Genomic DNA, 25503 nt, shown 5'->3' with positions numbered 1-25503 from the left:
AAAAAAAACAACAAACGAGAAAACGTCGGAAACCGATTTGTCGCGCTAAATAACACGAGATGATATTTTGTTTTTCAAAGAACAAGTATTTTTGTGATGATTTATTAATGTAATCACATAAGACGCTCCGTAATTTTTGATTTCGAATGACTGACGGCGGAAATAGCGATAAATTCGCGCAACCACAATAAATCAGGCAGTAAAATCGGATTTGTAATCTTGGGAAAAATAAAAAGGAAAAGACGCCAGCAGCTTCCTCGGATTGTTTTGTTGTTGTTTTCGGTTCGTTAGTGTGTGTGTCTGTGTTTCTCAGTGTGTTTGTGCAACAAAGTCAAAGTCGTCGAAGCTGCTGCAAAAAAACGTGAAATGCAAATTGTGAAAAAAAATTGCCAAAGAAACAACAGCAACTAGCAACAATAACAACAACATCTATAACCGCAATCACACGGCCAACGCAACAATAACAAAGGCAACAACAAAACGGTTTCGCGTGTGTTGGAAAATTGCATTGCAAATTGCCCAGCAGTAACAACAATAACAAAAACAAAAGGAAATTGCGCGCCAAAAGCGAAAGAAACAAAAGGATTACACATAAACAAACCAAAAAGCAGAAGCAGCTGAGCGAAAGAGAGAGATAGCGAAAAATCAAAACATCGTCGAGAGGCAGAAATTCCAGTTTATCCATCTCCACCACCCCCAACTCTCCGCCGGGATTTTACCACACTTTTAAACAGGCTCTTGTGGCATTCGTGGTGAGTTTGGACCAACTTTCGGTATTTTGCTTTATATTTTCAGCTTGTTTGTCCTTTTCGTCCGTTTGCTGAATGTCCTGTCCTGGGCTGCAAAGAACATTTGGCAAAAGTGCAAAAGTCAAGGCCCCCCGTTCAATGCCTCGCCTTTTGATTTGCGCCTCTTTGACCTTTGTGCAAAAAGTAACCCGCAAATGTGCAAAAAATTTAGCTCAGCCATCGAGAGTCCTTGATTTTTGCGGCACAGTGGTTGCCATAGGTATCAAAATCATTACAAGCTTCAAGATTATTTACCATATCTTTCTGCTATCTTTTTTTTTAAAGAATAGTATAGAAGGGAACTTTGTTTTTAGTTGTATAAAGCCTATTAAGAATTCTTCAGTGAACATTCTAAATTTAAGATAAATCTCTTTAAATATCTTTAATAGTTTAAAGTATTGAAGTTTAATTAAATTTCGTATAATTGTAAAACTTAAAAATAATATATATGTATATATAATTTTTTTTTAATTTGTAAATATTATAACAAAGAGCTTATGCATTTTATTCAAACCAAACTGAAGTCAAAGATTGTTAACAACCCAGTCTCATGAGTGATATCTGAATATTAAGCAATTTATAGATATTTTTATTCATTGTGAAATAAGGGATTTGAAATGCACACAAAACAACAAAGGAAGGGGGTAACACAATGATGATTAATGCACTGCGACGAAATGGGAAAAAAACTGACGCTTTGAATAATATGCGCAAATGTAGTCAGGTAGAAAAGAGCCAGATTCCGATTGCCAACAACCCTGAACAAGATTACGTGCCTTCTTCCCTGTCGCGGGAATCGGTTAGCATCGAGTTACCTTGAGAATTGAGAACCCAAAACCGATAGTGTGTGGCGAATTCAGGAATGCGATTTGAGCATTTGGGCCAGAACCGGGTTCATAAACCGGCTTGATGGCGTAATCCCAAAACCGGATTGGTTACCGTAGATCCTTGTTTTCTAATAATCTTCGATTCCTAACGCTATAGACCGGATATAAGTGATTATGAAGCAGAACTATTCTATCCTTCTCCCTAAACGATCACTTACTGGGGTTGTTTTCATCTCAAGATTTTCCTGGATGAGATTACATAAAATGTATTTTAATCTTTTAATTTTTGCCTTATTGTGAAGACTTGAAATAATACTTAAAAACCTACTTAGATAAATAATGCCCAATTGAGTCCGAGGAAAAGTATTTTTGAAAGATATCGAATAAAAATTGTTTTGTTATTGATTTGGTTGAGTCTTGTTAAATTGTATTATTTTGTAAACTGGTTTTGTTGGCTACTTATACTAAATGCTATCCGGATACTTCGCACTCCCGAATTACATTAATATAGTTTTCTGATTGTCTAATCGTCTTCGGACTCGGTGCCATAAATTCCCATCATAATTACCCACCCATTTTCGCACTTATCCCATTATCTACTTCACACCACTGTGTCATCGATGACAAGACCAACAGACACATTACCAATGACCGCCTGGGAACGAAAAAAACGCTGATAAGCAAACACTTTATGTCAGCTCGAGTCAAGCCAAGCCCAAAAAACCAATAAAGTGGCATAAAGAATCGGGGGCAATTACGATTAGAGCCCAGCTTAAACTTCGGTTTAAGTCCACTGTGCCACGACCTCGCGGCATCTGCATCTGCGTCTGCGTCTGTCCCGGTAATCAAACGTCTAGACACATTCCGTCCGTCGGATGCAGCTTCTTTAGGCACCAACAACCACCCCTTCCAGCCAGCACCCGGAGCAACCTCCTGTCCCTACCAACTGGTTAAAAAAGGCTCCCTACCTACAGTAGAACGTGGCTTATGTGAACACCTTAGAACATGCTTTATACATTTTAATAACATTGTAACAAGTGGTTGAGAATGATTCGATGTAGGAAATATAGTTTCTTTAACAACCTTATCTTTAGGGAAGAACTTTTAGTTTAGTCGATTTCTCTTGCTACAGCATTTTCTTCTCGAAAACTAGTGAAAACAGATTCACGATAGAATATTTTAGGGAAGTCCTACTGTATCTGGGTATACACAAACAAACAGTAGACACCGAAAACACACTCGTTCATAATCCCGTTTTATTGCACGGCTTGTGAAGCTGGGACAGAAAGAGAAGCAGAATAAATAAGAGACATGGAGAGGTCCTTATTTTGTTTTTTTATTTCACTCCCCTGGGAACTGGGACCCGAGAACCCGACAAACCGAGAATCGGGGACTGCAAACACTCCACTCAACAACTCGCGCTCAATCATTATGAAAATAGCTCGGAATGCTCGTAAATTACAAAACCATGGTTTTATTTGTCAAAATTTGAAACTTATTTGAACAGGCGCCGAGAAAGTTCAGCAGGCAGCGGATTTTGTCGAATCGGGTTTTATTTGTGGGTTTCTCTCGTTCTTTTTCGGTTTTGTTTTGTTCATATCGTTTCGTTGTGTTCGTGATTAGCATGTCCATGGGTACTGTCTCACTCACTCCCATGGAGGGATGGCATTTGTATCCAGAGCCCTTTTGGGATCCTCTTTTCCATCTCTCTTTCGCACTACCCCAGTGGATTTTTGGTATTGCCCCACTCATATGTTTAAATTATATGTACATATATGGGGCTTCATATTTCACTTGATTTTTATCTATGAATTTCTAATTACTGGTTATTTTTTCCTCTTTGGATCATCAACCCTCGGCCTCATCACATGTTTGCCCATTTGGGTTGGGTTAATGATTGATAAATTGTCACTGATGAGCTCAGACACCTTAAAAAAAAGAAACTGAAAAAAATATTAACCGCGATTGCACGCTATTAATCTTGGCTTGATTGATGGACCATCCAAAGCCCTCTGACACATCAAAATTTTTTAATGAAGTGAGCAGACTTCCAGGCTCTGCAAATCCCAGCAGCTGTTGAATATTTAAAATTTGCACAGATGGCTTTAAAAGATTCTTCAGCATAAAACACCATTTAAGTGAATAATCTAATTCTATTTGTATATTATATAATTAAACTAATTCATTGCCATACACAAGCCCTGAAAAAACAAGCTCTAAATTAATCGCCATTGTAGCAGATAATTCTGTTCTACGCTATACATTTGTTTGCTCAAATTACGATTAGGTCAACTACATAGCATAACATGTAAATTCCAATTGAAAACGCATTCCCATTTCTGGTATTCGCTTCCCATTTGGATTAGATTTGCAAAAAAAAAACGACAAAAAAGTAGGCAGCAAGGCCACACAACCTAGCTATCAAAGTCAAAAAGAACAGATGGCGAATGGGTCCAATCCGATTCGAAAATACTCTAGAATACTCTATATATATGGTTTAATATTTATCAAAGTTTCATTATTAAAAGTATATATACTTTATACCTACATCGCGACTGTCAATAATGAATAAGTCATCGATGTATAATTGTAAAATCTTTAAATTAAGATAAACATTTATTTTTGGTTTTTACGTTAATAAAGCTGTAGTGAAAAAGTTATGAAGAATCACACTTGTATTTTATAAAAAAATTAATCACAAAGTACTTCTAGTGACTTTGAACCCGATGTTAAATGGATTTAATTTTTTGTTATATTTTTTTTTCTTCTCTTTTTATAAAGGTAATTGCACTTTTTCTAACCCGCATCGTTATCTAAAAGAAAATATAGCGTTAACTAAATAAATAGTAGTCTAATATTATGCCATAGCACTTTTGCTTCTCCTTATCTTCTTGATAAAGATTAGATGGGCAGCAACCTTTGCTTACTTATAGCAAAATCTATAGCAAAACCTATGGATCTGTTGATATATCCATAACCCATAGGGTAAAATGGGAGCAAGCAGGCGGTGGGTGAATGAATGAAAAGTTTTTCAACTGTCGGGGGAGGGGCAATAATTGTATGGCGGAGGGTGCAAAATAAGGAGGGGCGTCGGCCATGTGCTTGATACGTAATCATCGCACTTCGTGTTGTTGTTTTACTACGCCACAAATAGCCATTTGTGTACGTTTCGTTGATATTTTGTTTTTATTTTTTTTGGGTTGCCAAGCGACTCCTTTTATGGTCATGTTTTGTGTGGAGATTTTTAAATGCGCGTAATTCGCAAGCCCGATAAGCTGGCTCCTCGAAAAAAGCCTCAGCTCCTGCGAAAATCTGCGGAAAAAGAGGGGAGCCGGAGATAAGGAGAGTGGCATCAGGTTTTTGCCTGATCTACGCGATCACAGGGGAGATTGGCTAAGTCAAAACCTATTTTTTTTAACGAAAATAACTCAAGTTGAAGGACGTAAATGACACATATACCAAGCAACAAACTGAACAAATCTGAGCTACATTTAATGCCTTTTTTCTTTGAAACTACATTTATTCACAATAAAAAGTTATTTTCTTTATCGCAAAAAGTTTACTACGAATTTAAAAATCACTTCCAGAAATAATAATGACTTTAAAAATCACTTCCAGAAATAATAATGAAAATGCAAAATTATTTCAACAAATGTTTGGATGCAAATACATATGTATATGCTGGACAAAAAATGCCACTTTCCTTTAACAAAGACCTTTTTTTTTTGGTCAGACCTAACTTGCAATTGGGAATTTTGAACCTTGGGTAATAAATTGTTTTATTTAAGTTGGACTGTATGACCAAAAGCGGATGAGCAACTGAAGCGGTCGTAGTTACTGATTACGATTCCGGCTTATGCAATTCATCATTATGGCCACAATTTGCCCAAGCGACAACCAACAACTACAACAACGCTGGCAACAACCAACTGCAATTGAATCGCGTTTGGAAATGAAAAGCCTCCCCACCATCGAGGAGAGGAAACCCGAGTAACTCAAAAATATAAAAGTGAAAACTTGTTTTCCTTTCTGCGATTATTGTTCGTCCGCCGTTGTTGCTCTTGTTTCTTGTAGTTGAATTGTTTTATTGTATTATGTCTTGCATTTGACTTTGACTTTTCAACCGCGGCAAGCCGTCGACAGTCGAATTGCCTTGTTTTCCTCCATCTCCATCGTAGTCGGTTGCCTATAGTTTCAGCCGATCTCGTCATCGGTCACAGTCGCAGTGTGAATCGCAGTCACAGTGTGCCGAATCGCATTGAATATGGAAATTGGTTACACCATAAGTCTGTCTGGCGATGTACAGTGGCTATCTTCAAGGTTGATCTATGGTTACCCTTTGCTGATTTTGTGGGTTAGCCAATTAACAATGTTTCAAGTTGCAAGTTTAAAGCTAAAGACACACTTGTTATTGAAAAGTCGGATTGCTTGACGAGCGGGTAAAATATTCAAATACAAAAAAGATTATTTTTACTTTTAAAGACACATTTTTATAGTGATTAACCTTAAGTATTTTTAAAATGCGTTTATAATCAAACAGGAAAAATACATAAAATGCAATTAATTAGAAAAAAGTACACCTGCATGGAATTTCATACAAATTTACCCAGGGCGCTTATGGGAAAATTGAATTATCTAACAGACGTAATTGACAGTTTACTGCAATTCAACGCACTTTGAGTACTTGTGTGGGGCGATAATTGCATTAACAGCTGTGGATAATTTTCCATGCCCCACTGTTAGGAAGCCACCCCCAAATAATTTTCCCTACATTTGTTTGGCTCCCTGCCATTGGCAACCCCGTGACGCATTTCCCACTCTCCAAAGATTGGGGGTACATCTTTTCTTTTTTTGTATGTGTATGTGTGTGTTGATTTACCACCACCCACCGCCCCCCTTTTCGCAACAACAACAACAACGAGCACACGAAGTGCAATGACGCGAGGCCTTTCATAGGCAGTAAAAAAGTGGAGAAAATGGGGAAAAAGTGCGGAGAAAAGAGCAGAGAGCAGAGGGCAATACATGAACACAACACCCCAAGTCACACACACCCACTTGAGAAAGAAATGTAGCGAAAGAGAGAGCGAGAGAATCACGAGAAAGAGCCTTGTTCAATTTTCGACTTCGCGCTGCGCATTTTGATGGTTTCCTGTGAACATTTTTGATATTTCAATGTACGAAACTTGTTGCATGCGATACAAAAAACGAGCAAAAGACAACAAATATGTAAAAATGCCAGAAGAGAGTCTTAAAGAGAGAAAAGTATAGAAACGAGAACAAGAAAACAATGAGAAATAACCATAAGTAAATGTAAATTCCTTGGAATCCCTTCGGGTGACGTCAGCGGACAACAAAATGTCTATATTAATGGGGCTCAACTGGAAATATTAAAGTGGAACCATACAACGAAATATATTTATTTTAGCTGACACATGTTATTGCAAATTTTATTTGTATATGCTAACAACTGTTTTGTTAGGGTTCCATTTCTAAAATGTTATTTAAAAGTCTTATAAAATTTAATTTGAGTTCCTTTCCTACTCCATCCTCAAAATTTTTTAAACGTCAGAAACTTTAACCTTTGTACATCTTAAGTAATACTATTTTGTTTACAAACAACTATTTCGGATAGTTTCGGACTCAATCAATGCCATTCAACTTTAGTTTCCTCCATAAATCTTCTTTGATTAATGTTGTTTATGCAAATTTGTTTTACTTTCCTTTGATTGGTTCCATTTGATTTCTTTCGGTTCGCGCAGTTAGTTCCGTTTCCGCCACTGATTGATTTGTTGTTGTTGGGGTCTTAATGGAGTTATCAAATAATAAAAATTTCAATTGAGGTTTTTTATACGAGTTCGGCTAGGCAAATGATTTCGCTCGGTCATGGAAGATAAGCGACTGAAAAAAGAGTGAAAGGCTTGGAATGCTTTTTAGCGCTTTTAATTGTTTTTACCTTTTTTTTTTAAGCCGGTTGGTAAAACACAGATTTTTATACGTTAAGTGCTGCAATTTCTTCAGCGTCTGGGGGCTTATATAAATTTGATTTAAACTCATTTTTTTAAGCTGTTTGAAATGATTATTACTGTCTGTGAGCGCGTGAAAAGTTTTTGTTTTTCTGCTTTGATTGGCTAATTTGATGTTTGTTGTTTTTGGCCATTGTTGTTACTGGTTTCTCGGCTTGTCAAGGCCATTTTGTTGTAATGCTCATTTACACGCATTATGATTTGAAGTCATTTCTTGTTAAGTCCCCGACGCTCACTGAAAAATATATTTTCCTAGGGGGTGGGGTTGCATTGTGTCGATTGAATATTAACTAATCGCATTTATGACCCATTTCGATAAAAGGCAGCCGACGAATGACTTTAATGACTTTCAAATTATGTCATAAATGCAGCCATAATCATATTCATATAGAGATCTGCTTTTGGATGGAATATGTTACGTGTGGAATGAAATTAGCAGGCGTGATGCTTCAGCTATTTAAAGAATCTTATTCAGAGATTTAAATTTGACCAGGTTATGAAATCATTTATAAAATAAACACAAAGCTATTTTGTATGTGTATCTAAAACCACAAAATAATAATTTATTCGAAGCACCTTTGTCAAAGAAAAGTAGGTAATTAAAAGGAGAAATAATTAATGATATATGTATACAACAATATAATTGATGATGTGTCTAAGGTTTCTGTTTTTGAATTAATTTCCAAGAGTGAACTTTGATTTTTTCCTAGGTGGCTAAAATATTTACTAATGCTAAACATGTCTAAAACAGTCATTAAATAATACACTTAAAGATCGTAATTTTTATAGAGTTCCAAAATATACAAATTTCATAGTGCTCCATAAAGAACAAATTTTTATGTGCACTATTTAGTATCAACAAAATACACAAAATAAACTTGCGACATTCCATTCGTAAATGGAACTATAAAATCTAATGATATTTTCACAGAACAGCTAAAAGTTTTACACTCTTTGCTATTAAAGTTTTTTACAGTTTTCAACATTTGCCATACACATTTATGATTTCTTAAATTCTACAGATAAGTAAATAACTTCTTATCTGAACTGACGTATTCGTTTAATGCTCATTCGTGATCAAATATTTGCTTAAATATAATCGTTTATCCCCCAACAGAACTGGAGATTACTTAGCTACATCAAAAAATAACAAATTTCCATAAAGCTCTGAAAACTAAAAGCACTGAACTGAAGAGCAATCATAAAAATGTTTATTAAATTTATTTCATGCGGTTTTCGTTCTTGTCCAGCTATTATTATTCCGGCTGATAAGCGTTTTGCACCCGCATGTGGGCTATGGTTCAGAATTTTTAGCTTGATTGGCTCGATGCGGGATTTCGATTACGAAATTCTTTTAATGGACTCGCTCAGCGCCCCTTACTTTAATACCCAGTGTTCTCGGCATATAGGGTATATAGGTTCATATTATCTTTATAAAATAAATAAAATACTTTAATAAATAATATTTTACATATTTATATTTTAATATTATCCTCGTTTTATATACGTATATTTATTTAAGTGTTGTTTAATGCCTCAATTGGTTTTAATGATACAGAAATCAGCACAGAAAATCTTGATTAATTATAAAAAAATTCAGATTTCATTTTAATCCACAGTGCTAAAATATTTTAAATTTGTTTTGTCTACACATACTGGTGCTGAAACCTTTTAGGATAGATAGTTTTGAATATATAAGGTATCAAAGCAGCGAATCATTCCCAACATTTATTTCTATTTGTTCGAACTATAAACGTTTCCGACTCTCGGCAAAAACAAATTTTCTGTTTATTGTTCAAAAATTCTTTCTGTGGTGTGGGGTCGGTCAAATTGTTGGTGTTATTGTTTATGGGGAACGTTGAATTTGGAAATGCCACATGTGTGTTGCTGCTGAGTTGTTATGTTGCTTCTGTTTATAAAGCAAATCGGTGTTTAGATTTAGAAATGCATTTTACGCCAGGGTTCCGATTTCTCGGAATTTTACGCTATTTGGGGCCACAGGGAGTTCCAAGGAAAGGTCAGTTTTTTAGAGCGTTTGCCTGAAAGTTTCCCCCGATTCCCAGTAACTATTTATAGTCCCGTTGCCAGGTTGTTTTATTTTCGAGGCTTTCCCATTGCGCAATGCCAACTGTTTTCGGTTTGTGGACTTTGACTGGGCTTTGACCGGTTTTTTTTTTATTTATATATGTCCACTTGTCAAGCCGCTTAACCAAAAAACAAAAATAAAAAAAATTTAAAAAGAGAAAAAAAAAATGAAAGAAATTAAACTGAAAATTGTTATTAAAAGCGCGTACAAGACGACAAACGATGTCGACGCGGAAAATTAGTGGCTCCGACTGAATGAATGACTGAATGAGTGACTGAAGCGGACAGTTTTGGGGAGGGGAGGTGAGGGGGCGGGGCAAGTGAAAGCCGGTAAGCCACTTTGCAGCTGGGGAATGACTGACTTACATTGCCGAATGCCTTCGGCCACTTGGACGACTTCCTGTGGTTGCATCTCCCGCTGGGTGATTGACCACGGAAGGCGGTGCGGTGTGGGGGGCGTGGCGGATTAGCTGATTTCATGACTCACCTGCCGGATAATTAGCGATGGGCGTGGGACTTAAACAGCCGACTAAACGTGGCCAATAAATTCTGACACGCCATTAAAATAAGAGGATAAAAAAAAATAAAAATTTCGAAGAGAGAAATAGGAACTTCAAACGAAATAGGGGTGGTGGCGCGTAGTTAATAGGGATAGCCTTGCGTGCGATTTGTTGGCAGACAAACACAAGTCAATGTGCCAAACACAAATAAATAGTAAATATAAAAATTCTATGACTAACACGCGCCTACAATGAGGCGACGTCTTTGGTGTTGGGGTTTGTTTAGCTGGCACACAGCCTACCGACAATAAAGTTTCGTGACATAAGTGCGAGGTCAGGAAAATTGAAAAGTATTGGGCAAAACACTCAATAAGTATACGATTTAGGATAAAAACGCAATGCAAATAAATTAAAAAATGAATTGTTAATTATTTTGGCAATGCATCCTAATAAACTTATTCATTTTAAATATTTTTATTGAATGAGTTAACTGGATCTATCTGTTATTATACCCGTTACTCGTAGAGTAAAAGGGTATATTGTATTCGTGCAAAAGTATGTAACAGCTAGAAGGAAGCGTTTCCGACCCTATAAAGTATATATATTCTTGATCAGGGTCACTAGCCGAGTCGATATAGCCATGTCCGTCTGTCCGTCTGTCCGTCTGTCTGTCCGTCCGTATGAACGCTGAGATCTCGGAAACTATAAAAGCTAGAAGATTGGCATTTTGCATGCAGATTCTAGGAGTTCCTACGCAGCGCAAGTTTGTTTCAAAAAGGTGCCACGCCCCCTTTAACGCCCACAATCGCTTATATACGATACATTTAAATATTTCGGAAAAGTAAAAATGCAGTTTTATTGTGTTTATCAATACCTATCGAAATGTAGAAGAAATTTTTCAAATCGGACCATTCGTTAAAAAGTTATGCGTGATCAAAGTTTCTATCTCCATCTCCCTCGCACTCCCTTTACCTGAGTAACGGGTATCTGATAGTCGGGGCACCCGACTATAGCGTTCTCTCTTGTTTTTAGATGTTGTATTAACTAAACCAAGAACATAGTCATTTATTTTTAAACAAGATTATAAGTCATATATTTGATTTTTCATTTGCTTTTATTAAATTATGAAAAGTTTAATATTTTCCGTTTCCCGCTTTCAAGCCAATAACCACAAAAACTTCGTCAGTTCAAGTTCTTACCAACTTAGTTCAGACACAAAAGAAAACTTTAAAGTAGGAAAGAAAAGACTGGTCGATTTGAGATAACTATGTTCAACTATTTATTTTGAGCAATGAAAAGAGAGTTAAAACCAGATGAGAAGTGTGGAAACTTTTTGCTGAAAATCCTCAATATACACAAATTTGCTTTTAGCCATAACACAAGTTTCAATTGCTGGATTATTTATTGAACTGTTTTGGCCTGTTTCTATTTCTGTTATTTCTGGTCTGGTTGTATAAATATTTACAGCACGCAAACACACTCACTTTGTGGTAAACAAATAGATAGGGCCAACCCCAATTTCGTTTTTTTTTTGCCAACATGAAGTAGTGAGGAACTCCTGCTGAAATTAGCGAGGCAACCTTCTTAACCCCTGACTACACGCACAGCTGATTAACCCATAACCAGCCAGAGGAAGACAGCCGACGAGCCCCCAGCTAGAAACACAATACCCAAAGCTTTTATGGCTGTTGGCGAATGTTTATGCATCAGAGGGAGTTAAGGGGAATTAGGGGGAGGCCTGGGCGGTTTTTTGTTAGAGACTTGTGATTGTTTGTTTGCCGACTTTTGCTGCCATTTCTGCTGTCCTGTTGAAAAATCAGGGAAATCTATTTATTGATGTTTTTCTCACAACCCCAGGCGGAAGCGAGAGAGAACGAACGAGGGTTCCCCAAGGGTCGATGAATATATGACATCACAGCAGGAGAAGGTATGCAGAGTGGGATAGAGAGGCAACATTAAGTTGACAAAAGCTTTAAGGCCAACTAAAAGCTCTCTGCACAATACAACAAATTTATAAAGGTTTCTTTTATAAAATCGGTTTACCAAAAATATTAAATGCATTTCGAGGTTCTTTATTATAGTCTAATATTTAAATTTATTAAAAATGTTCACGATTTTTGGATTAGAAGTTTCTATAATAGAGCATATGAAATAATCGCTTCTTATAATTAAAATAAAAATGGGTTTTCAAAAGTTGTTACATAAAATTTACCTTTAAGTTATCAATATCAAACAGAAACATATTTTTTTAATTGAAAAAAGTGTATCTTAATAATACATTTAATTATTAATTTTTATTTTAAATAACGTTTAATAAAGTTTTTTCAAAATTAAAACCTTTAAAATATTTTCATAAAAAAAAACAATCAAATACTTGATTTCTCTAAGAATGGGAATATAAAAAACTTGATTTCCTGTGTAATAGCTTTTACCAGCTAGTGCCCACTCCCGCATTGTCATCTCTTTCGCACTGTGTCTGTCTCTGTCCTATCCTGTTGCTGACGTCATAGCTCCTGTTTAACGACTCCTGTTGCTCCTGTCTGCCATCCAGCTTGTGCCCTTTGCTGCTCGCCGGTTGATTTGAGGCGGAGTATTTGAGTTAGAGTTGCTCAATGGCGGGCTCCCTGTTCCGCCCCTTTGGCCACACCACCCCCCACCCCCTGAAAAGCCATCCTCCCACCCCGCCAACCTCCCTTTTTTTCGGCTGGAGAAATACTGGAGTGGCTGCAACTTCCCCAGCTGAAGAACCTTCCCTTTTCCTTTTTTTATTTGCATGCCATCCAAGAAGTTGGGGCATGTCTTAGACTTCCATCTTAAGAACGGGGTAGGACATTTCGGGAAAGGGGGCCCAAGGATGTGGTGGGGTCGCAGCTTTGTTTGTGTTGTGTGTGGAGCGGCCATTTTCTCCATGGAGCCAATTAGCACCAGGCGGCCAGGAAACGGAAGCTGGAAAATGCTCGCCGTTGGCTGTCGATTTTCCATTTTCTTCCCCAGGAGGAGGCTGCCGATGCTCCTACAGAATCCCCGACAGATGTATACAGAAATAGAAAGAGAACGAGGACGAGAGAGAGAGAGAGAGAGAGAGAGAGAAGCTTCCGGAAAAGCTTCTGCCGGTAGGAGGCTGTCCCGCCCCCCTTTCCCCTCTTTCGGGTGCTTTGTTATCCTGCACACGTGTGTCCTTTATGCAGACGGACGGGAGCGTCGGGTCAAGGCTGCCGCCCCCAGCTGCCACTGCCAAATGCCACATCCAACATGCAACATCCTTGTGGCAGCTGACATAATGCGCTAAAAAAAGAGGGTATCGTAAATCAATGCACTGTTTTGGAACCTATAATTTATGTGCGCTTTACCTTCGAGTCATAAAAAAATATTAAACCAACCTATAGAGTTGCTATTTTTAGTTTATTTATGATTTATATTTAAAAATTGTTTGATAAAAACTCAAAGTGGTGAATAGAAATACATATTTTCAATCTAATCAATTTGAGTTAATTTTTTTAAATATGTTTCTGTGTACATATACATTTTAAGAAAACTATTTAAATGTATACTTTTTTGTTGGTTATTATTCAAAGTTGGATATTATTAAATAAGTTAATTAAGGCAACTATAATTAATAATATCCATTTGTATGTATGTTGAACTTTATATTAAATAAGTAGGAGTCCTTTTCATGGAAATCCATTAAGAACAGGGTATTTAAGTCTTCGACTAGGTTAGTTGTTAGTTATATAGATAATATAGGGCTCATACGAACATGTGCAGGCTTCCGGGGGTTGAGGTTTTTGATTGAGAACAAAGAGCTTTCACTTTTTGAAGGATTTAATCCGTTTTGGCTTTAACCCGCCGCTGGCTACGTTTGGTTCTACGTATTCCGTTATGTTCGTGGCTGAATTGCATATCTGGGTCAGCTGTTGTTTGGTCGTTTGTTGGGCTTGCATAAGCCAGTCCGGCGGCATAAAAAAAAGCCGCCCATTTCAGCCCCAACCCCAAAACCCAACCCCGTTTTCCAACCCTGCCGTGTTTGGTTAGCTGCTGCAAATGAGGAAGCCTAAAATAGCGAGCCAAACGCGTTACGTGTTGGCGTAGCACTGCACAAAGTTGCAGCAGCAGCAGCAGCAACAGCAACATCAGCAATAGCAGCAGCAGCAGCAGCAGCAGCAGCAATCGATTGCAGGGGTCCGGTTACCAACATTTTCCTTCTCGACTCGCAGTTTTTAGCCGTTTGTTGCGTTGATAAGAACGTCGTGGAAAGCGAAAGTCACTGTGTTACTAAGATGTGAGCCACAATTAGCCACCAGCTGCAACACACTTACCACCAGCAACACCTCAGCTGTTGAAAAACATACTACGCGCAGTAACACTCGATTGTTTTGCCCCTTATAATATCTATTTCAAAATATAAAAAATACTCAACCATTTTAAGAAAATTCAATTGTGCCGTTTAATACAAATTTAAGTTAACATTAATAGTGCAAATAAGAAAAAAAAAAAGCGAAATGCAGCGACCCTCGCCGAATATCTCAAGTAACATCATGAACCGCATGTCCATCTTTGAAAGTGAGTCGAGACGAGTCTGCGGCGTGAATAATTCATTCGCTTACATATTCACACATTCGTTCATTTATTCATCACTATATTCAAGCTATTCTTGTGGGCAGACAAAAGACCTACACACTCCTCCAAGTCAGTGAAATCGTCTTTTTGTTTTGGATTTCCACCGACTTGGCTTTCGGCGATGGTGTAAAATGATTAAGTACTGCCACTGAACACGGGTAAAAGTGTAGAAAATTTGGAAAAGACATGCCATCACACATGGCTGATAAGGTTGAAAGAAGCTTAAAGGTCTCAGGTATTTGGACCTGCGATGAATTTATGTGGAAACTGGGGCTTTTAAAAATGCAAAGGCATTTGTTAGTGAAATTTGACATTATTTTGTGTGTTATGTTGTGGAAAATGAAAGGATTTTAAGTAAATTCATTTATATTTAAATCTTGAATACTTGAGCTTTCCTTATGCTCTCTAATTATAATTTGTTAATGATTGGTAAACATATGAGTTGGGGTATATAATGTTTTTTCGTTCTTTTGAATTATAAATATAATGGTTTTAAAGCCCACCAATGAAATCAAAGCTATATTTTTATGTTATTACTTTCATAACGACATGATAACTTAAATTGTATTACTGTGGCTTACTATACCCTTCAGATCTTAACAAATTTAAATTGACAGGCCCTCAACTCTCAATTCGAGACGCAGGAAATTGCCCCCGCTCTTTGCGATGCATATCGCACGATTCGAGCTAGTTAACCCCCCATGACAATGGTTTGCCTTTAACTGTGCTGTCATGGCTTGTTGGTCCCTTAACCCGGTTAAATGGATAGGCCTGTCTTGAAAGAAAACTTTCGTTTGGAGACCGCACTTGATAATAATTCAGAGCCCAATGCCATATCATAAATTGTGTACACAATGCACTCCAATGTTGCCATGATTTATGTGGCTTAGAGTGGGTCGCCTCCGGTCATTCGGTGAAAACAAATTGCATATAATTAGCCTGGGTGGAGTGGGCTGTCCACGGGGTTGCGTCTTCTTCGACTGGCTCCCTTATGGAGCGCCCGCCGTTTATTTCATTTGCGTTAATTTCACACCCAAGTCCCACAGTACATGTGCAACTCATTAACCCACATGGAAGCCAGTCGCGCACAATTTTCTAGCGGTGTGTGGGGCTTGAAGGGGTTAAGGAGGGGTCTGGCGAGTCAAATCACTCGATTGCGCAAGTGAAAACTTGTTGTCCGACGATGGACATCGTAAGTGAAGTGAAGCCCTGCCTGAAACTAATGAAAATACCCTCGCAACTTTGGGTATTCTAATTTTCGGGAAGATTTGAGAAATGTATAATTTTAAATGCTTACTTTTCAAAGTTTTCTTTTGACTTAAAATTCTAAAAGTTTCTGCTGCATTTTTATATATTATCTATATCGATTTGTGTATAATATATTTTTTTTTTTTTTTTTTTTTTTTAACATTTTGCATTTTATTTATTGGATCTTCTCTGAATTGAGACTAACAATAAGTATATAGAATCTTAAATTAAAAAGCTATCTGACAGTCAAGGTGACTGGCGCGAAAATTTAGGGGCTCTAATAACTATTGCTGAGCTGGAAGGTCATTGCGTTGCAATCGGGTCCGGATGGAAGCCCTGGCTAGGCCCCTGGCGAGCTGGTTTGGATGAGAAGTTAGCTTGGTGTGGTAGGACGCTTTTTGTTTTGATATTTCATCTTTTACGGGTAGAATGCCAAGATCTCTGTGGATGTTGTCGTTCCGAACATACCAAGGTGCCCCAGTGATAGTTCTCAGGATTTTTGATTGTGCTCGCTGAATAATGTCGATGTTGCTGCTGCTCGCGTTTCCCCACAATTGGGAGCCGTAGGTCCAGACTGGCTTAAGCGTTGAATTGTAGAGCAGGACCTTGAAGTCCAGGCAGAGGGGGAGCGCGCGTTTAAAAGCCAATGGAGACTGTTTGATTTTAGTTTTAGGTGAATTTTCTTAGCTTCGATATGTCTCCGCCATGTAAGTCTCCTGTCTAGGTGGATGCCAAGGTACGTTACATCGTCAGCTTGTGGAAGTGGCGTGTTATTCAGGGTTAGCGGGGGACACGTTTGTCTGTTAAGAGTAAACGTTATGTGTTTACACTTTTGCGCATTTATTTTTATACGCCAGTCTGATAACCACCTCTCCACTACAACGAGATGATCAGCTAGTAGTGCTGTTGCCTGAGTTGGGCATTTGGACCGACTTATGATCGCGGTATCGTCTGCGAATGTAGAAGTAGTTAGCCGCTCGTTCGTGGGAATATCTGCGGTGTAGAGGAGAAATAGAGTTGGACCAAGGGCGCTACCTTGGGGAACTCCAGCCTCTATAGCGTAGTCATCGGATGTTGTGGTGTTGCATCTCACGGCGAAGGCTCTGTTGTAAAGGTACGATTCCAGTATCCTGTGAGTGTTTCCTGGCAGGATCGTTCTGATTTTATGGATAAGGCCATCAAGCCAGACTCGGTCGAAAGCCTGTGCAACGTCAAGGAATACCGCACTGCAGTATTCCCGAAGCTCGAATGCAGTCCTTATTTCTGTTGTTAATCTGTTGACTTGCTCTATTGTTCCATGGCTTTCTCGAAAGCCAAATTGATGTGCTGGAATAACGTTGTGCTCTTTCAGATATGGAATGATGCGCGTCAGAAGGCATTTTTCGAGCAGTTTTGACAGACACGAGAGTAAACTTATCGGTCTATACGAAGCTGGTATTGTGTGATCTTTCCCTGGCTTTGGGATCATTATGATTACCGATTTTTTCCATTTTTTTGGGAAATAGCCAAGTCGTGTAATCCCGTTGAAGAGTTTACAAATAACCTCAACTGCACAGTTTGGAAGTTCGATTAACATTTTGGGAGTTATTTGATCACCGCCTGGGGCCTTTTTTGGTTTCAATTGCTCGCTGATTACTTTTGCAATTTCATTTGGTTGAAACAGAATTGGCTCCGTCTCAGATTCAATTCGAATTGACGGCGACGGTAGTGCGAATGAATTAGTTGCAGGGTTTGGCTGAAAAACATTTCGAAGGTGTAAAGCAAATGTACAAGCTCTGTCTTTGTCGCTTCTGGCCCAGCTGCCTGAAGAGTCTCTTATGGGGATTACTGTTTCGGCCGGCGCACTTAGTTTTGGGTGGGCCCTCCACAAGGGATGCTTAGTGCTGGTGGGTGAAAGTTTCTCAATGTACTGGCGTTGTGCTTTTTCTTCTTCTTGCCTTAGAGCCCTGGTAAGTCTGCGACCAGCTTCTTTAAGACTTTTTTTGAGGATGGCGATCTGCTGGTTTGCCAAGTACGTCTCAAACGTCTTTTCTCCAAAACAAGCTGTTCGATTTCATGGTTAGTTTTGTGTTGGTGTGTGTGCCCATCCCTCCCTTGCGGTGTTGAGACTTTGGCTGCTGCGACGAGTACAGACTCCAGGGCATCGGCGTAGCAGTCGATGTCCTCCTTGATGTTGAGCTGTGGAGTTAGTTCAATGTGGGAACTTACGTACTTTTTGAACTTCAGCCAGTTGGTTCGATGCGACGTCAGCCTGCGAGGGTGCTCGATTAATTCCGGGCTTTGGAGAAGAGTTATTAGCACTGGTGAGTGGTCCGATGATAGATCCAAAAGCGATTTTGCAGATATTAGATTGCGAGAGATGTTTTTTGTCACAGCAAAATCAATTAAATCAGGTAGTTTTCTAGGATCTGTAGGCCAGTATGTAGGGCTGCCTGGTGAAACGTAGTCCAGTTTGTTGCATGTTTTAATGAGTGCATTATATAGTTGCCTTCCTTTGGGGGTCACAAGGCGGGATCCCCAGTGCGTGTGCTTGGCGTTGTAATCTCCTGCTGCTATGAATCGCTCTCCAAGCGAATTGTAGAAGTCCATGAATTGGTCTTCGGAGACTGTAAAGCGAGGTGGGCAGTAGACAGCGGCAATGGCAAGGTTGCAGTTGCCCAACTGTAATTTTATCGATGTAGCTTGCAGATAATTTTTAGCAAACCGTTGGTGAAAGTGGTGTTTGACGCGGTCTCTTATTAAGATTCCAGTGCCGCCATGCGCTTTACCATCTGGATGATCTGTGCCATAGAACGTGTATCCCCGTATTTGAAAGTTATATTTGCTGGTGAGATGCGTTTCTGCCAGCAACATAACGTCGATGTGGTTTTCGTTCAGAAATTGAGTTATTTCAGGTTTATGCCGTGAAACACCGTTGGCGTTCCACAGAGTTATTCGAAGGCTAGGCATGGTTTATTTGGACTGCTGAGCTGCAAGCATTTGTAGTAAGATATTTTGGTTTTGCATAAGGGTTTGCATAGTGGTTTTCATGAAGGACATAAATTCCATCATATTTTGTTGCAAAGTAATCATCATAGATTCCATGTTACTTTGTGGCTGTCCCATGGCCTGCTGGATGTTATCAACTTTCGGCTCTATGTGAGCTGTGCCTGATCTTAGAGCACTGGCGTAAGAAATTCCGTTGGTGGTAATTGAAGGGCCAAATGATGATCTGGCTGCTTTTGCGAAGAAAACTTCCGGTGTCGTTTGTGATCTCATGTAAGTGTTTTGTGTGTTCAGGGAGCGTGCCGTTGTTGCTCGTTGCATCCGACTTTTCATCGCCTTGTAGACTGGACAGCCTCTGTAGTTAGCTGTGTGGTTTCCTTGGCAGTTTACACACTTTTTAGTGAGAGAGTCTTCCTTGTTGGCAGGGCAGGATTCGGAGCCGTGGCAGTTTCCACAAGCTACACATACTGACCTGAGGGTGCAGTAAGCCCTGGTATGACCGTATTCCTGGCAGTTTGTGCATTGCACTGGTCCGGTCCGTTTGTGCGGCTCTTCCACTGTGATCCTACGGTGCAGAAGGTACTGCAACTTGTAGATCGGGTGCACTGCGTTTTTTTTCAAAGTTCTGCTGTCTGGCTCCAGCTCGACCTTGAAGAGTGGTTGCGGCTTCTTGTTTTTGTTCATAATGTTTATAACATTTTTTGCGCAAAAACCGTTTTCTTTAAGGCCTCTGTAATTTCGCAGGGGGTCACATCGGGTTCTATTCCCTTAAGCACAACTTGCAAACCTTTGCAACTTTTCAGCTGGTACGTGTAGTAATTCTTTTTGGCATCGTTTAAGTACTTCGACACTGCTCGGAAATCGTCTTCGGTTTTGGTTTGGAGTTTAGTTTCGCTTATATTCCCTTTCATAAGCGGAATAACATGAAAGTTATCTTTTCCGACAAGCTCAACTATTTTGTTGACTAGGGCATTCGAGATCTTCTCCCGAATAAAAATAGGTGGGGGCTTTAGTTTCCTTGGGGCTAATTGTTCAGACTCTGTTTCAGGCTCCGCCAGAATGGAAAATCTGTTTTCATCTAATGGCCCGGGATTTACAGGGCCTTTGTTGGAACGATTTATTTTGGGCTTATTGCCGTCCGAGTTTTTTGGGGGTGTTAGCTTGCGCTTGGAGATATTAATGTAGCGATGTATAATATATAATATTTTTATTTTATCTGTTCAGATAAGTTTCTATTTGATTTAAAACCTAACTTTTTGGGGTATTCCGATCTCAATTTCATATTTAAAATGAAAACCAGAATATATCTCTTCCAAACTTAATTTTTCTTTGAAATGGGTATTGCCAAACTTCTAGACAAATCTAAACTTTCCACATTTCCTTTATTGGTTGCATTGGGTCAATCTAAGCAAAACCATCTGAATAACGCAGACCAGACATTGCTGTAATTGTAAATGCAAATTACGAGTGCAAAGTCGGCGAATGCAAATTTTTATTTGAAATCGAAGAAAAATCAATCAAAACGGATTTGCATGCGATTTCCGATTGGGCCACATGTGGGACATCTTGATTAGCATAATGCAGTGGCTGCTGATAAAGCTGGTTTTGTCATAAGTTTACCCGAGGGCTTAAAAATGTTAAAGTTTGAAGACTGAAGACCGGTGTTTTCATGGCCATTAGAGTCGGCAAACAAGAGATTTGGTGGTTTGTTGGACAAATCTTGAATGTTTTTCCATTGAATCAGCCATAATTCAGTGGAATTGTCTGAAATGACTCTGATGAAATTGATTGATTGATTGTCGAACGTGAACTCTGAGCGGAGATGCCAATTAAGGTTGGTTAACCCTCACAAAAAAATGTTGAGACTCGTGTGAACTTGTTTGGCAATTTAAGTTATGTAGCCTGAATAATATGTACGTAATAGTTCAATAGATGTTCAATAATTAAGTTTTTGAACTTGCTTTTCATTTGTTAATTGCCTTACTTACTTGTCTTTATTTAAATTGTAAAAATTGTTTGTCTTTAAATTATCCAGGAAAGTTTGGCTTCCAACTCAATTTGTTTAATTAATGGACATTTGGCTGTGGCCCAAACAAATCGGACTCAATGGTTGACAAACTTGTTAAGATGGTCCCATTTGCTTAATTATCACTGATTTATATAAATTCAATCCCATTTAGATTGGTAATTTTTGGCACAGTTCCCTGATGCACCAGTCAGCAAAACCCATTCAAAATTCTACCCACTGAACCCATTGCGATTTTCATCTCAATTGCGAAGCCGTTTTAGCCATGTCATTGCCCTTTCAGCGCTGGTTCTTTTCTTTTTTTTTGTGTTTTATTTATTTTCCTTCTGTCCCTTATCATCGCCTATTAATCTAGTTTAGGTTTTGGGCTTCGAGCGACTAACTAGTTCGCCGCGATGTGGGTTAATATGATGGGTGAACAAAAGAAGTTCATCGCTGGTGACGGTTCAGTAAAAAATTTACAAAAAGAACAGCAGAAGCAGAACAAGAGGAATACAGTCGGAAAGAACTTTACCGCTGACTTGAATCGAGTTTCTGTGCCTCTGCCTCTCATAATTTTTTTTTTTACGGTTTTACAGCTGTTGTTGGTTGCTGGCTTTATTTTTTTTTTTTTGTAATAACAAATTGACAATGACATGAATGAGAAGAAATATTTAACCTTAATAAACGACGAAGACAACGAAGCTTTAGACGTCTTTTGTTTGGTTTTCTTGGGTTCTTGAGCGGTTGTTGTGTGCATTGTTGGGTGGTTAAGGCCCGAACTGATTTGTGAGGGGAAGGCCAAGTGCCAATTAAACTTTGGCACAGTCAAACGAGGGGACATCGCCCAGCAGTACACAGATAAAAATATTATTATCAATTTTTTCAAAAGCTGTGGCAAGTAAAGGAGAAGGCAACGGGTATTTTTATATAAAAGTTTTACTGAACAGTGAATAATTTGAGGGTGGTTTTGGATAAGGAGATCTAATTGAGTCGTTGGTTGTATTAAAATGTAGGCACAATTTGCAGACTATACTCAATATATTAAACCTAAAAAAATCATGTTCATTTTAGTTCATACGTATTGATAAGAAATAATTTCTGCCTGTGTAGTCAGCGAGTGGGAAAGAATGCGAATCCATTCACTAATCGTTCAACTCTCTGCATCTATCTTTCAGATACGGCATTCAGGCACAGTCTGACGGAGGCTGAGAACGCGGCCGGAACGATGATGTCCATGACTAGCTCCCCGCCGGCCACGCCCACTGGCGTCCAGACGGACTCCGATGGACTGATCCTGCCCAAGAAGCTCATAAATCCCTGCTTGGAGAGCATCGATCGCAAGGAGCTTAATCGGGAGCTCAAGTTCAATGCCAGAGTGTGAGTAGTTGTGTCCACAAATTCAATTTTTGAAACCTAACTATTTATATAGTTATTAAACTTTTATATTTCTATATTTAAAGAATTAAATATATACATATGTAGACGTTCGAAGTAATTCTTTTAATTTCTGAAAGTTTATTTTTAAACTATTAAATTTCAAATTCAAAATAAATTCAAATAAATAAATTCAACTATAGGTACAAAATTAGCCAAACTATTTATTAAAAATTTCTTTAAAAATAAATACAAACAAAACCTTTCTGATAAAGAACTTTCGTTTAAAATTAGTTTTAATCATTTTAAATAAAATTTATCACTAAATTGTTCTTAAAATCAGATCCAATTATTAATTGTTTTTTCAATTATTTTAGAGGAAAGAGCGTGCTGAACCAAAAATCGGAACTGCAACGTGCCTACGACAAGCAAAAGGAGCGACATGCTGCCGCCGAGCAACATTCCCCGGATGCGGAAATCGTCGGCGGGATTCCGGGCCTGAAAGGAGAACTCGGGCGTGTGATCATGGAGCGGGCCCAGAAGCATGAGGCGGCGGCCCAGAAACAGGATCAGGAGGACGCCGAGGAGCGGCAGTACGTGAATCCCGAGTATCTGAACGTTAGGGCCAAACTGCGCACGGCGCACGCCAACAATTAAGGAGCAGCCCTCTCGGATATCCCACATCCTAATCCTCAGCTTGATTAATGTTTAGTTTTTAGTAACAGACCTAACCAAATTGTGTGTATGGAAACCCATTTGTTTTATGTGTTAACTTTGTGAGCGGTTTTCATTTTGATATTATGCAAAACTAGTTGGTTATGATAATTAAAGTTTACACCTAGACTAAGCCATTTACTTGTTTAGATTGTTAGTTTTAGTTACTAATCTAAGTAAAGTTTTCTTGCGCTAATTTCGTTGTGTATAAACCACATGTATAAAGTTTTAGTTTCTAAATGGACCCCTTTTCTTCCAAAATCAAACAACAAAATGGAATATAATGTATCTAGTGTAGTTATGTGTATGTATATCTAAAAATTAGTGAGACCGATAATGCTGTAAACAGGGCAATGTGTTAGAAAGTAAGACAGAGAGACAGACAGAACTTGGGCGAATGATATTTGATCTATATAGAACAACTATTTTATGTCAAGCAAAGAAATTTAAACAGATTACAGAACTATATACAACATATATCTATATACAAATTTAGTTTCTGGAATTAATAAATTTTATTGTAGGCAAAAAGTTATTAAACCAAATTGTCTCGTATAAACATTATTGTAATTTTAAAGTTAAGCTATACGATCTTTAATTTGTTGGAGGTGAAACGACGACTTCACTTTTATTTCGCCTTGCCAGCCGTTTTTCTAACTTGGCCTGTTTGGCGGCAGCCTTTTTCTCTTCCTTTTGTTTAGCCAATATCCTGGACAATCTCTTTGAAACTCGAGCCTATAAAGATGGATATATTTATACGAATACCTATTTCACCTATGTATATACTATATTTTGTATCACTCACCGCTGACAAACGGGCACGTTCTTTTTCCGCTTCCTTTGCCATCTTATCCCGCACTTCTTGAATTTTCTGGTGGAAAATCTCCACTCTTTCCTTGTACGATCTTAGGTCCTCCTTGCACTTGCTCACCTTGTTGATGGTGGCCTGTAGCATGTTCTCGGCTGTTTCCATATCGTCGTCGTAGGCCTTCTGGACCGAATTAATGCGATTCTTGTACTGCTCGATCAGAGTCACATACTCCAAATGGCAGCTTCTCCACACATGCGAATCCTTGCGGGTGAGCTCCTCAATTTTGTCCAACTCATCGGAAAGTACCTAAATGATAAATTTCAGGTAAGGAATATATCAGTTTATAATACTGGTCCAGGTCTTTTATTATTTGTGTATTTATTTCTCGAACCTTGCAGCGAAGGAAATCAATATATTGTCCCTGCTCCACATTATCGTGTGTCCAATTCACTTTGTATCGGGTTTCTATGGGACTCATATCTGTGCAGCAAATAGAAAGTATAAATAGTAATTAGGCTGCAAAATGTTCAATGGGGTTTCCTTTGGCTTGGTTAAACTTACAATCGATCTGGAATCGCTCCTTGTTAAGGGCATGCTGTTTGGCCACCAATTTAGGATTGTGGAATTTTCCAACCCGGTTCTTCTTTGCATCCTCCTCAACTAAAGAGTCGTGTTCGGCCATTATTGTCTCGTAGGGCACGGCAATCAGCTTGTCTATGTCCACCTGGGTATCTCTAAAGGAAAATATTACGGAAATAAGGTAAGAAATCTTTATTAAAGATATAAGGTAATCATATATGTAGCTAAAAGTTGGTGCTTAACGTTTTAGGTATAAGCAAACTTATTTGGTAGCTACATTTAATAAGATAAATTCGAATATTTAAGAACTGCGTAGGAAGAAAATCAATTAATATAATGCAACTATGCATTCTTGTGACATTTCCTTAAATATTGTTTTTATGTATTATAGAGTGTCTACATACTTGAGGAGTTCCATGAAGCCACGCGAGGCGCAGAGATCTCTATCGTGGACGACATCGTCCAGAAGGGCCTGCACCAGACCGATTAGTTCCCCAAGATCCACATAGAACTTGAGGTCGTCGAGCGTGGCCTCCGACTTGTTCTTCTCCAGAATGTCCACATAGACGGTGTTCGTTTGCTGTTCGAACCGCTTTAGATTCTGTTTGTAGGACCAACCGAAGATGGTGTCATTGGGATTGGTGCCGGCCGGCGGATACTCCCGCATCACATTGAGGATCTCCTGCAGCTGCAGCAGCTGATAGATGATGCACACGTTCCGGAAGTCGGATATCAGGTTGGCAAAGCGCACCTTGAACATCTGGGTCGTCAGGGCGGCCGAATCGCGTTGGTCGGTACTGAGGATCGACTTGGGAGCGCTAATCCTGGTGACCCTCGACATCCACACGCTGGCCCGAGCTGTATCTAGTGTAGTTATGTGTATGTATATCTAAAAATTAGTGAGACCGATAATGCTGTAAACAGGGCAATGTGTTAGAAAGTAA

The 25503-nt window shown here is 38.8% G+C and overlaps 2 protein-coding genes across 3 annotated transcripts; one reads left to right on the top strand and one right to left on the bottom strand.

Annotated features, from left to right (window-relative positions):
• The first annotated feature begins 1 nt into the window (after nucleotide 1).
• LOC108037308 (actin-associated protein FAM107A) lies at nucleotides 2-23714 on the top strand. 2 transcript variants are annotated; one of them, XM_044459558.1, is made up of 3 exons: nucleotides 2-752; nucleotides 22257-22458; nucleotides 22833-23714. In XM_044459558.1, exons 2-3 carry the CDS (start codon nucleotides 22307-22309, stop codon nucleotides 23110-23112), a joined length of 432 nt encoding a protein of 143 aa, XP_044315493.1. In that variant the 5' UTR covers nucleotides 2-752; nucleotides 22257-22306; the 3' UTR covers nucleotides 23113-23714. The 2 variants fall into 2 exon arrangements, with proteins under 2 accessions (XP_044315493.1, XP_044315492.1); XM_044459557.1 differs by lacking the exon at nucleotides 2-752 and adding an exon at nucleotides 14468-14783.
• Nucleotides 23661-25503, bottom strand: LOC108037307. The gene is made up of 5 exons (XM_044459556.1): nucleotides 24964-25503; nucleotides 24542-24714; nucleotides 24372-24460; nucleotides 23975-24286; nucleotides 23661-23904 (listed from the first exon to the last, which is right to left on the bottom strand). Exons 1-5 carry the CDS (start codon nucleotides 25398-25400, stop codon nucleotides 23764-23766), a joined length of 1152 nt encoding a protein of 383 aa, XP_044315491.1. The 5' UTR covers nucleotides 25401-25503; the 3' UTR covers nucleotides 23661-23763.

This window comes from Drosophila rhopaloa, unplaced genomic scaffold (genome assembly GCF_018152115.1).
Source record: "Drosophila rhopaloa isolate 14029-0021.01 unplaced genomic scaffold, ASM1815211v1 contig_2, whole genome shotgun sequence".
Lineage (NCBI taxonomy): Eukaryota > Metazoa > Arthropoda > Insecta > Diptera > Drosophilidae > Drosophila > Drosophila rhopaloa.
Note: the sequence above shows the minus strand (reverse complement) of the source record. Positions and strands in the feature narration are given on the sequence as shown.